A 13,197-nucleotide genomic window follows, 5' to 3' on the forward strand; every position below is an offset into this window, starting at 1 on the left:
ACGTGTTTAAATTGAAAAACAAGCTTATTTTGTGATCAACCATATATCCCATCAAAAATGGATTTTTTGGTGGAAAACATAAAATCGGCTGTAACTTCGTTAAAACGCGTTTAAATTGAGAAACAAGCTTATTTTGTGATCACCCATATTTCCCATCAAAAATCGATTTTTTGGTCGAAAACATAAAATCGGCTGTAACTTCGTTAAAACGCGTTTAAATTGAAAAACAAGCTTATTTTGTGATCACCAATATTTCCCATCAAAAATCGATTTTTTGGTTTTAGTCGAAAACATAAAATCGGCTGTAACTTCGTTAAAACGCGTTTAAATCGAAAAACAAGCTTATTTTGTGATCACCCATATTTCCCATCAAAAATAGATTTTCTGGTCGAAAACATAAAATCGGCTGTAACTTCGTTAAAACGCGTTTAAATCGAAAAACAAGCTTATTTTGTGTTCACCCATATTTCCCAACAAAAATCGATTCTTTAGTCGAAAACATAAAATCGGCTGTAACTTCGTTAAAACGCGTTTAAATTGAAAAACAAGCTTATTTTGTGATCACCCATATTTCATATCAAAAATCGATTCTTTAGTCGAAAACATAAAATCGGCTGTAACTTCGTTAAAACGCGTTTAAATTAAAAAACAAGCTTATTTTGTAATCACCCATATTTCACTTCAAAAATCGATTCTTTAGTCGAAAACATAAAATCGGCTGTAACTTCGTTAAAACGTGTTTAAATTGAAAAACAAGCTTATTTTGTGATCAACCATATATCCCATCAAAAATGGATTTTTTGGTGGAAAACATAAAATCGGCTGTAACTTCGTTAAAACGCGTTTCAATTTAAAAACAAGCTTATTTTGTGATCACCCATATTTCCCATCAAAAATCGATTTTTTGGTCGAAAACATAAAATCGGCTGTAACTTCGTTAAAACGCGTTTAAATTGAAAAACAAGCTTATTTTGTGATCACCCATATTTCCCATCAAAAATCGATTTTTTGGTCCCATATTTCCCATCAAAAATCGATTTTTTTGGTCGAAAACATAAAATCGCCAGTAACTTCGTTAAAACGCGTTTAATTTGAAAAACAAGCTTATTTTGTGATCACCCATATTTCCCATCAAAAATCGATTTTTTGGTCGAAAACATAAAATCGGCTGTAACTTCGTTAAAACGCGTTTAAATTGAAAAACAAGCTTATTTTGTGATCACCCATATTTCCCTTCAAAAATCGATTTTTTGGTCCCATATTTCCCATCAAAAATCGATTTTTTTGGTCGAAAACATAAAATCGCCTGTAACTTCGTTAAAACGCGTTTAATTTGAAAAACAAGCTTATTTTGTGATCACCCATATTTCCCATCAAAAATCGATTTTTTGGTCGAAAACATAAAATCGGCTGTAACTTCGTTAAAACGCGTTTAAATTGAAAAACAAGCTTATTTTGTGATCACCCATATTTCCCTTCAAAAATCGATTTTTTGGTCGAAAACATAAAATCGGCTGTAACTTCGTTAAAACGCGTTTAAATCGAAAAACAAGCTTATTTTGTGATCACCCATATTTCCCATCAAAAATCGATTCTTTAGTCGAAAACATAAAATCGGCTGTAACTTCGTTAAAACGCGATTAAATTGAATAACAAGCTTATTTTGTGATCACCTATATTTCACTTTAAAAATCGATTTTTTGGTCGAAAACATAAAATCGGCTGTAACTTCGTTAAAACGCGTTTAAATTGAAAAACAAGCTTATTTTGTGATCACCCATATTTCCCTTCAAAAATCGATTTTTTGGTCGAAAACATAAAATCGGCTGTAACTTCGTTAAAACGCGTTTAAATTGAAAAACAAGCTTATTTTGTGATCACCAATATTTCCCTTCAAAAATTTAATTTTTTAGTCGAAAACATAAAATCGGCTGTAACTTCGTTAAAACGCGTTTAAATTGAAAAACAAGCTTATTTTGTGATCACCCATATTTCCCATCAATAATCGATTTTTTGGTCGAAAACATAAAATCGGCTGTAACTTCGTTAAAACGCGTTTAAATTAAAAAACAAGCTTATTTTGTGATCACCCATATTTCCCATCAAAAATCGATTTTTTGGTCGAAAATATAAAATCGTCTGTTAAAACGCGTTTAAATTGAAAAACAAACTTATTTTGTGATCACCTATTTTTTCCCATCAAAAATCGATTTTTTGGTCGAAAACATTAAATCGGCTGTAATTTCGTTAAAACGCGTTTAAATTTAAAAACAAGCTTATTTTGTGATCACCCATATTTCCCATCAAAAATCGATTCTTTAGTCGAAAACATAAAATCGGCTGTAACTTCGTTAAAACGCGTTTAAATTGAAAAACAAGCTTATTTTGTGATCACCCATATTTCCCATCGAAAATCGATTCTTTAGTCGAAAACATAAAATCGGCTGTAACTTCAATAAAACGCGTTTAAATTAAAAAACAAGCTTATTTTGTGATCACCAATATTTCCCTTCAAAAATCGATTTTTTGGTCCCTTATTTCCCAGCAAAAAACGATTTTTTGGTCGAAAACATAACTGTAACTTCGTTAAAACGCGTTTAAATTGAAAAACATGCTTATTTTGTGATCACCCATATTTCCCTCCAAAAATCGATTTTTTGGTCCCATATTTCCCATCAAAAATCGATTTTTTGGTCGAAAACATAAAATCGGCTGTAACTTCGTTAAAACGCGTTTAAATTAAAAAACAAGCTTATTTTGTGATCACCCATATTTCCCTTCAAAAATCAGATCTTTAGTCGAGAACATAAAATCGGCTGTAACTTCGTTAAAACGCGTTTAAATGAAAAAACAGGCGTATTTTGTGATCACCCATATTTCCTTTCAAAAATCGATTTTTTGGTCGAAAACATAAAATAATAAAATCGGCTGTAATTTCGTTAAAACGCGTTTAAATTGAAAAACAAGCTTATTTTGTGATCACCCACATAAAATCGGCTGTAACTTCGTTAAAACGCGTTTAAATTGAAAAACAAGCTTATTTTGTGATCACCCATATTTCCCTTCAAAAATCGATTCTTTAGCCGAAAACATAAAATCGGCTGTAACTTCGTTAAAACGCGTTTAAATCGAAAAACAAGCTTATTTTGTGATCACCCATATTTCCCATCAAAAATCGATTCTTTAGTCGAAAACATAAAATCGGCTGTAACGCCGTTAAAAGGCGTTTAAATTGAAAAACAAGCTTATTTTGTGATCACCCATATTTCCCATCAAAAATCGATTCTTTAGTCGAAAGCATAAAATCGGCTGTAACTTCGTTAAAACGCGTTTAAATTGAAAAACAAGCTTATTTTGTGATCACCCATATTTCCCATCAAAAATCGATTCTTTAGTCGAAAGCATAAAATCGGCTGTAACTTCGTAAAACGCGTTTAAATTGAAAAACAAGATTATTTTGTGATCACCCATATTTCCCATCAATAATCGATAAAACGCGTTTAAATTGAAAAACAAGCTTATTTTGTGATCACCCACATAAAATCGGCTGTAACTTCGTTAAAACGCGTTTAAATTGAAAAACAAGCTTATTTTGTGATCACCCATATTTCCCATCAAAAATCGATTTTTTGGTCGAAAACATAAAATAGGCTGTAACTTCGTTAAAACGGGTTTAAATTGAAAAACAAGCTTATTTTGTGATCACTCATATTTCCTATCAAAAATCGATTTTTTGGTCGAAAACATAAAATCGGCTGTAACTTCGTTAAAACGTGTTTAAATCGAAAAACAAGCTTATTTTGTGATCACCCATATTTCCCTTCAAAAATCGATTTTTTGGTCGAAAACATAAAATCGGCTGTAACTTCGTTAAAACGCGTTTAAATCGAAAAACAAGCTTATTTTGTGATCACCCATATTTCCCATCAAAAATCGATTCTTTAGTCGAAAGCATAAAATCGGCTGTAACTTCGTTAAAACGCGTTTAAATTGAAAAACAAGATTATTTTGTGATCACCCATATTTCCCATCAATAATCGATTTTTTGGTCGAAAACATAAAATCGGCTGTAACTTCGTTAAAACACATTTAAATTGAAAACAAAAATCGATTTTTTGGTCGAAAACATAAAATAATAAAATCGGCTGCAATTTCGTTAAAACGCGTTTAAATTGAAAAACAAGCTTATTTTGTGATCACCCACATAAAATCGGCTGTAACTTCGTTAAAACGCGTTTAAATTGAAAAACAAGCTTATTTTGTGATCACCCATATTTCCCATCAAAAATCGATTTTTTGGTCGAAAACATAAAATCTGCTGTAACTTCGTTAAAACGCGTTTAAATTGAAAAACAAGCTTATTTTGTGATCACTCATATTTCCTATCAAAAATCGATTTTTTGGTCGAAAACATAAAATCGGCTGTAACTTCGTTAAAACGCGTTTAAATCGAAAAACAAGCTTATTTTGTGATCACCCATATTTCCCATCAAAAATTGATTTTTTGGTCGAAAACATTAAATCGGCTGTAATTTCGTTAAAACGCGTTTAAATTGAAAAACAAGCTTATTTTGTGATCACCCATATTTCCCTTCAAATATTGATTTTTAGGTTGAGAACTCAAAATAAACTGAACACAGTGTCAAATTATTGTTATTATCGTATACGATATTAGAATGCTTCAAAATGTAACTGCGGTAAGCCTTAAAATATGTTATTCTTACATTTTGAATGAAAAATGTTTTTAACAAAATTGTTTTTTTAGTATATAAAGTATTTTAGCTATAGAGACGGCTTCAAGTTCTTCAACTAACTATTCCGTTATGTTATAATTAAGTTTTCATAACAAGTCGCATAACCCAAATAATTCTACTGAAGTGTAAGTAAATCATAGGAAATAGTTTTAAGTTGTCATATATTTAATTTTTGTAAAATTAAATTGTTAATGAAAAGATGTAAAATAAAGTTAACTTAATATTCTCATTATCAAAAAAGAAATTGTAGTGTACGGACTACAATTTCTTTTTTGATAATGAGTTTAATATTTTTCTTTTATAAATAATTTTGTTTTGTATATTATTCGCTCAGCCAAGAAGTATGCTTTACTTTATCGACAAACGTTATGTAGTGTAGAAAACAAAAGACTTAAGACACATGCGTTATAGTATGTGAGAGATAATGAGTTAACTTGAAAAAAATGGTTTATAACGGATATGTTTTTATTAAGTATTCATGAAATATAATATATATTATATTAAAAGGAATAAAGAAAAGTTTCAGAAATTCATCATTGTGTTGCAAAAGATGTGGAGCTACAAGTCAAAGAAAATAATGCTAATACGTTTTTACATTTTACAAAGTTTTTCAATTTGTTTTTCTAAATTAGGAAAAAATTTAAAATTTTTAAAATTCTGTGTTTGTTATCGGCAATTTTGTGTTAACTAAAACGGTTTTAACAAAAGTTGTGGAAATTTTTAATAGTTTTGTTAATCTTTAACCGAATTCACCAAACTTATTGTTGACAAATCACAATTTCAAAGCTAAATTGTTGGTCGACTTAACTGAAATCGTTTTCTTTTTAAGCTATTTACTTATTTCCAGTTAATTAATTGTTAGAATTGTAGAAAGCAAATATAATTAAATTATTATGAACTCATTATTTTAGATCATTTCCTTTCATTTTTGCTTTGGATAAACCCGATTCGGTGTTAAAAGTAATCTTAAGTTTAAATCATCTAATATTAAACAATAAATAAAACTAATTTGGAAATTTTTGTTTTTTTTTAACGTATTTTTTCTATATTTTTTCACTTAACCTAATGTTTATAACAATTTGTTTGTTTGCTTTAACGATAAACTATCGCTAACAAATAACGTTAATGATAGATCGTCTAACAGTTGACAAACGGGACTAGGATAAGGAAGGATTTCAAAGGGGTGGGGACATGGTGATAATTTAACAAATTGGGATATTTTTGTTTTTTTTGAGATTTAACAGGAGGATTATGTTGGGGAAAATTGCATTGTTTATCGTAGAATGTAATAACAGTTAAAACAACTTAAGCTTCAGGGGCAACGGGCAAATGAGCACCTTGGGGTTGGAAACCGTTTTCATCAGCAACATAGTTGACGGTGTAGGTTTGACCATCATCACCAACGAAGGAGAAAGAGCCCTTGACGACGATAGCTTCTTCATCAGTACCAACGTTCTTCAATTGACCTTGAGCTTCAGCTTCAACACCATCGCTGGTAGCATAACTGTAAATTAGTTAAAAAGCAGATAATTAGTTATGTAATTTGTTACAGTTTTATTGCGTTTAAGTGATAGTTTGAAAATATTGCAATACTTACGCATATTGGAAGGATTCGGGTCCAACATCAGATTCGGATTTCAAGATGACGGCATCTTCTGGGCGGGGAGCAGCCAAAGCAACGGCGAAGAGAGCAGCGAAAACAATGATGAATTTCATTTTGATTTGTTTTTGTGGTTTCTAGTGCGTACTTCACTTGAAGAGTTGCTAAGATTGAATGATGCCTTCGTTGATGTCTTGTTACAATTTATAGCAAAACCAAAAAATGAAACAAATTTGCATAATTTTTACTACTAAAGAAGATTACCTAGATTTTTAAGAAAACTTTAAAGAATTCACAAAACTAAATCATAAGAAATATATAAAAAATTAATAATAAGAAACAAAAAACAACGAAAAACCAGAAGTAACTTTAAAATAAAATAAAAAAGATGCGTGCAAAACGAAGAAGATACTAAATGAACAAAACATAAATAAAAAACATAAAAGTTCCAAAAATTTTAAAATGGAAAAAAGCCATAAAACATATAAAAAAAAGTATATATGTTTGTATATATTTAAATTAATAAAACAACATGTTAATTTAAATCATACGAACTTGTGGCTGTTAAGTTTTGATCATTTTTAGTTTTATTTGGTTTTGTATTGTTTTTTCTTCTTCTTTTGTAGTTGTTATTTGCTCTAAGGTCTTATCACCAGAAACACAATTAAGTTTTTGTGTTGATCAAAAAAACTAAGAAGTTTAATATTTAGTTAGTGTTTGTTATACACCCATCCCTTAAACAACATGGTTTCTTTAAACACGTTTTAATTGTTAAACTTTTTTTGAACAAAGTTTAAACAAAAGTACCATGTCCCATCATGGTGTATTGCAATCCCGGGGTAAAGTCGTGCTACCAGTACCTCTAGTCTGCCGGGACTATAAACTGGTGATGTCACTTCACTCCTCGGCTAGTCCCTGGTATGATTTAACATGGGGTCTAACCAGAGAACCACATAATCTGGTACTACAGGTGGCCAGTTGCCCGCAGGACTATGTCCTGGCTGGTCAGTTGGTTGAGGTTCCTTCCGGATCCACGTAGTGGCTGTGGTTTAAACCCAAATTCGCAGGAACAGTAAGTGGCGGTTAAAGAACTGATGTAAGCTAAAGTCAATATTTATTTGCCGAAACAACAGATACCCTACAGAGGAGTGACTGTTGAACTAAGCGGTGAGTTGGTGTTAATTGTATATGGCACGGGATGCGGGCCTCACCCACCCGTTTACCTAGAATAAGTGTGTCGTATGTTTTTCTCTTATGAGTGTGTCGGATGAATGGGAAGTGTGCTGAAAAGCATCATATACAAATGATACCATTGAATTTTCCTTCCTTGTCCAGATATGTTCAGAGTAAACTCTGTTCATATCTAAATTACCACAGTGTGTCACTGTGAGTAAGAACAAAGTCTCGGCTTATTTGATGGATTCGTAGTTTGGTCTACCGGTTACGTCTCTAGGTGCTGTTGCCATCCCATCTGCGTGGTTGTAAACGGAAGTGATGTTTTACATCTCGGAAGTTAAGCAACGGGGCTGCAATGGTCAGAGATTAGATAGCTCAAGTACTTGAACAAAGTGCACGTATATTGGACCGGTATCCATTTACGTAAGTTGCCACCTGCGTGGAACAAACACAAAGGGGCGGTGGTCACCCAGTGGTTTAAAAAGACCACCGTAAGATAGGCCAACACGGCAGGTACTCACGTAAAGCACTTCGACATTAATACCCTTCTTACGAAGGTGAAGGGTATAAAAACAATATTATTTTATAATGGTTGTAAAAGCTTTAAAACGCGCTTAAATTAAAAGATCACCTATATTTTCCCCCGAAAATTCGATCATCTGATCGGTAATCGCATTTAAATCGATAAAAAAGCTTATTTTGTGATCACCCATAATTAATAGTATTAATAAAATATATAAAATATAATATTAAATATAAATCGATAAACGAACTTTTCCTTTCAAAAATCAATTTTTTGATAGAAAACATAGAAATCAGACAAAATACAGAGTTATTACTTGTTTTTCTTTAAATTAATATATGTAAATACAACATTTGTCAATAAAATACGAACAACTCAACCCACTTGCAATAAACTTATCAAACGACCCACGATTAAAATTTAACAATACATTACACCCACTATTAACACCAGCTACCGTTCGGTTTATAAACTTAGTTGACCTTCATGGCTATTTGAGGGATAAGTGTTTGTGCGTAAGTTAAAACGTTGCTTAAGTTACGTGAGCATTAAATATTCTTTGAATTTGATCACTATAAATTAGAAAAAAATGGGCATTATGATAAGAACAAACGGTCTGTTTGGTTGGTCGTTCGATCGTCTTACCCATCATTATTGGCATGCTTTAGTGCGTAAAATACCTGTTTTAGTTTTTAAAACATAAAATAAAATTTTAAATGATATGTTTAGTAAATTTATGAAAATTTTATGCGGTTTTTTTCTTCTACATCTTCAACAGATTCTAATCAATAAATAAAAAACTTATGTTTATGGGTGATCTAGCAAATTCAAATTTAAACCAACGTAAATCTTTTATATGCAAACATACATATTTTAACTTAGTTTTTTTTTTAAAGTATTGTTAGTATTAATGTTGTTTCTGTTTTAAATAAATTAACAGCTAAAAAACATTTAAACATTAAAAAAAGCATAGCATCAGTCCACCAAATAAAAAAACGTGTGACCAGTTGTTAGCCAGTAAGTTTTGGTTATATGTATGCTGAGCTAAAACTGAAGATGATATTAATGATGCTGCTGCTGCTGCTGCTTTTAATCTGGCTATAATGACCTTCAAAATTCCATTTTAGCTTTTTGTGTTTATTTTGTATCTGACTGTCCGTCCGTCAGTCTTTTTTTTTTGTTTTTAATTGTATGGGTAGTTTTTAAAAAGTCTTTATATGTGAATTTTTAATTTTTTGTACGTATTTATTTATTTATTTTCTTTTGTTTATTTAATTTTCTAAAGTTCTTTTATTTGAATTTAATTTAACTAAATATATAAAATTTTATTACCCGTTTTTACCATTTATATCTTAATTATTTCACTTGGTGTTAATTGCAATTCTGTGTGTTTAGAACAATTTGAAACAAATTAAAAACCATTTATGTGTCTGAGAAGGTTTTATTTGCTAAATAGATTAATTGCACATTTATTCATTCTTATTTGAGAATATTATAACCAAAATTTCGTGATTTTAAGAGCAGTTTTATTTTTAAAAAATATGTATAAAATGAAAAATAAATTACTTATGTGGGAAGTTAGTCTATTTGACATGCAAAGCATTCAAGTACTTTAAAAAAGTATTATTTTAAATGTTTATTTTGTTATTTAATATTGTTCTTTATGAGCTTATATTTAAGTGCACTTTTAGTGTTTGGCGTTAAAGGCCGGGTTAAGTAGACGAACAGTACGTTTATTTAACCTGTGCTATAATTTTGACTAAAAAGAAACAATCTAATGAAATTGCCTTTTAAAAATCAGTTTTATTGAACTCAACTAAAGCTGAGCTGGAAGTGAACTAGAAGTGAACTAGAACTATACTAGAACTGAACTAGAACTGAACTAGAACTGAACTAGAACTGAACTAGAACTGAACTAGAACTGAACTAGAACTGAACTAGAACTGAACTAGAACTGAACTAGAACTGAACTAGAACTGAACTAGAACTGAACTAGAACTGAACTAGAACTGAACTAGAACTGAACTAGAACTGAACTAGAACTGAACTAGAACTGAACTAGAACTGAACTAGAACTGAACTAGAACTGAACTAGAACTGAACTAGAACTGAACTAGAACTGAACTAGAACTGAACTAGAACTGAACTAGAACTGAACTAGAACTGAACTAGAACTGAACTAGAACTGAACTAGAACTGAACTAGAACTGAACTAGAACTGAACTGAACTAGAACTGAACTAGAACTGAACTAGAACTGAACTAGAACTGAACTAGAACTGAACTAGAACTGAACTAGAACTGAACTAGAACTGAACTAGAACTGAACTAGAACTGAACTAGAACTGAACTAGAACTGAACTAGAACTGAACTAGAACTGAACTAGAACTGAACTAGAACTGAACTAGAACTGAACTAGAACTGAACTAGAACTGAACTAGAACTGAACTAGAACTGAACTAGAACTGAACTAGAACTGAACTAGAACTGAACTAGAACTGAACTAGAACTGAACTAGAACTGACTAGAACTGAACTAGAACTGAACTAGAACTGAACTAGAACTGAACTAGAACTGAACTAGAACTGAACTAGAACTGAACTAGAACTGAACTAGAACTGAACTAGAACTGAACTAGAACTGAACTAGAACTGAACTAGAACTGAACTAGAACTGAACTAGAACTGAACTAGAACTGAACTAGAACTGAACTAGAACTGAACTAGAACTGAACTAGAACTGAACTAGAACTGAACTAGAACTGAACTAGAACTGAACTAGAACTGAACTAGAACTGAACTAGGACTGAACTAGAATGAACTAGAACTGAACTAGAACTGAACTAGAACTGAACTAGAAACTGAACTAGAACTGAACTAGAACTAGAAATGAACTAGAACTGAACTAGAATGAACAGGAACTGAACTAGAACTGAAACTAGAACTGAACTAGAACATGAACTAGACACTTCCTGAACTAGAACTGAACTAGAACTGAACTAGAACTGAACTAGAACTGAACTAGAACTGAACTAGAACTGAACTAGAACTGAACTAGAACTGAACTAGAACTGAACTAGAACTGAACTAGAACTGAACTAGAACTGAACTAGACTGAACTGACTAGAACTGAACTAGAACTGAACTAGAAACTGAACTAGAAACTGAACTAGAACTGAACTAGAAACTGAACTAGAACTGAACTAGAACTGAACTAGAACTGAACTAGAACTGAACTAGAACTGAACTAGAACTGAACTAGAACTGAACTAGAACTGAACTAGAACTGAACCAGAACTGAACTGAACTAGAACTGAACTAGAACTGAACTAGAACTGAACTAGAACTGAACTAGAACTGAACTAGAACTGAACTAGAACTGAACTAGAACTGAACTAGAACTGAACTAGAACTGAACTAGAACTGAACTAGAACTGAACTAGAACTGAACTAGAACTGAACTAGAACTGAACTAGAACTGAACTAGAACTGAACTAGAACTGAACTAGAACTGAACTAGAACTGAACTAGAACTGAACCAGAACTGAACTAGAACTTAAGGCTTATACACCAGCACTAATAAATTCGGGAACATGTCCTGCAATGAAACTGCGTTTTTTTTCATTCTCTTTGAGCCAACCACTGATTTAGGCCGAATCCACTATAAAGCCACTGTAATTTGTGTAAAAATCAACTAAGTTTTTTCCCATAAACTTTTCTAATTCAAATGATTAAAGTAAAATATTTTTAAATACAAATTTTAGTTAGAATTAATTAAAATCAATTGGTCCATTCAATATGTATTTCGATTTATGTCATTGTTTATTTTTTTCTTCCCACATTTTGCAAAATCATTAGCCAAATTTTATCGCAGCAAAACTATGTATAAATCAATTAAAAAAATCTCTTCTTTTTGTTAAAATTCTGAGAAACCATAAAATTTAGCAAAAAAATAAAACTATAAATTTCAAGTCTCGTCTTTGAACGTATACATTTGCACAAACGTTTTTTATGTTTATTCAAAAAACAAGTTTATATTTCGTTTTAAAGTTCAAAAACGTTTAGTTGTTATTTTCTTCTCTAATAACTTCTTAAGTTTTTTTTTTGAACATTTAAAACGTCTCATTAAATTCTGGCTAATTTTCAAAAATTTTGTTTTTATTTTACATGAATTAGTATTAAATTTCATGTATTTTATTTATTTATAAAATATTATATAAAAGAATTTAAATGAACTAAATAATTTATGCAAATTAATTAAGTTTTTGTATGACGCAACTTGTTAGAGAACTTTCGGAGGTCTTTGCACTTAAGTAACTCTACTAGTTAAAATGTATTTAAAAGAAATTTCGATTTCAACTTTAAACAAATCTATTTTTAAATAAATTAAACAATATCGAATGTATATTTTAAGGGTCAGTTTTATTTTCGGCTGCTATGTAGTGATGATGCGGATCATTGTCACTTTAACTTGATTTCCGTTGTTCAATGTTGTTCCATATTATTTTAAGCTGCGATTAAAATATATTTTCTAAATGTTTTACTGTTGCCATGTCTGAAATCGTATGTTTATACAAGTTGTTAGAATTTAAGAGAATTGTTGAATTTTATGGTGGTTGAGAAATATGTTCCATTAAAAAAAATCAAGATTTTGATGTATGAATTAATTTTAAATTTATATTCAAAAATAAAATTGTTATCTTTATTTGTTGAATTTTAAATGTACTTTTTTCAAAAACAATCATTTTGGAAATTATTCCATAAGGTGTAGTCAACAGAGTAATCAATCGACTAGAACATCGAGTAGTCAATAGATCAATCAATCGACTAGGCCATAGCATAATAAATAGACTAGTTCACAGACTAGTCCTTATACTGGTCAACTATTCTATGGACTAGTCGATATATTAGACGGTGAACTGGAAGTTTAATGTATAGACTAGCCAATAGACTAGTCCACAGAGTAGTTCAGAGACTAGTCCATCGACTATTCATTAGACTAGTGTAATCCAGAGACTGAACTATACATAAATTCTACTCAATAGATCAGTCCATAATCTGGAGAATAGAGTAATCCATAGACTCGTCAATGGATTAATCGATAGACAAATCAATATACTATAGAATAGACTAATCCTTTCAATC

The 13,197-nt window shown here is 30.9% G+C and overlaps 1 protein-coding gene across 1 annotated transcript; it reads right to left on the reverse strand.

Annotated features, from left to right (window-relative positions):
• Positions 1 to 5,978: 5,978 nt before the first annotated feature.
• LOC119603872 (larval cuticle protein 65Ag1-like) lies at positions 5,979 to 6,616 on the reverse strand. The gene is made up of 2 exons (XM_037956104.1): positions 6,352 to 6,616; positions 5,979 to 6,258 (listed from the first exon to the last, which is right to left on the reverse strand). Exons 1-2 carry the CDS (start codon positions 6,468 to 6,470, stop codon positions 6,060 to 6,062), a joined length of 318 nt encoding a protein of 105 aa, XP_037812032.1. The 5' UTR covers positions 6,471 to 6,616; the 3' UTR covers positions 5,979 to 6,059.
• Between the last annotated feature and the right edge of the window lie 6,581 nt (positions 6,617 to 13,197).

This window comes from Lucilia sericata, unplaced genomic scaffold (assembly GCF_015586225.1).
Source record: "Lucilia sericata isolate MDLA Ls3-8-SP2 unplaced genomic scaffold, ASM1558622v1 Contig000344F_arrow, whole genome shotgun sequence".
NCBI lineage: Eukaryota > Metazoa > Arthropoda > Insecta > Diptera > Calliphoridae > Lucilia > Lucilia sericata.

Coding starts and splice junctions, on each gene's coding strand:
- LOC119603872 (XM_037956104.1), bottom strand. CDS start 6,470: ATGAAATTCATCATTGTTTTCGCTGCTCTCTTCGCCGTTGCTTTGGCT. Junction 6,259..6,351: donor CCCGAATCCTTCCAATATGC/GTAAGTATTGCA, acceptor ACTAATTTACAG/TTATGCTACCAGCGATGGTG.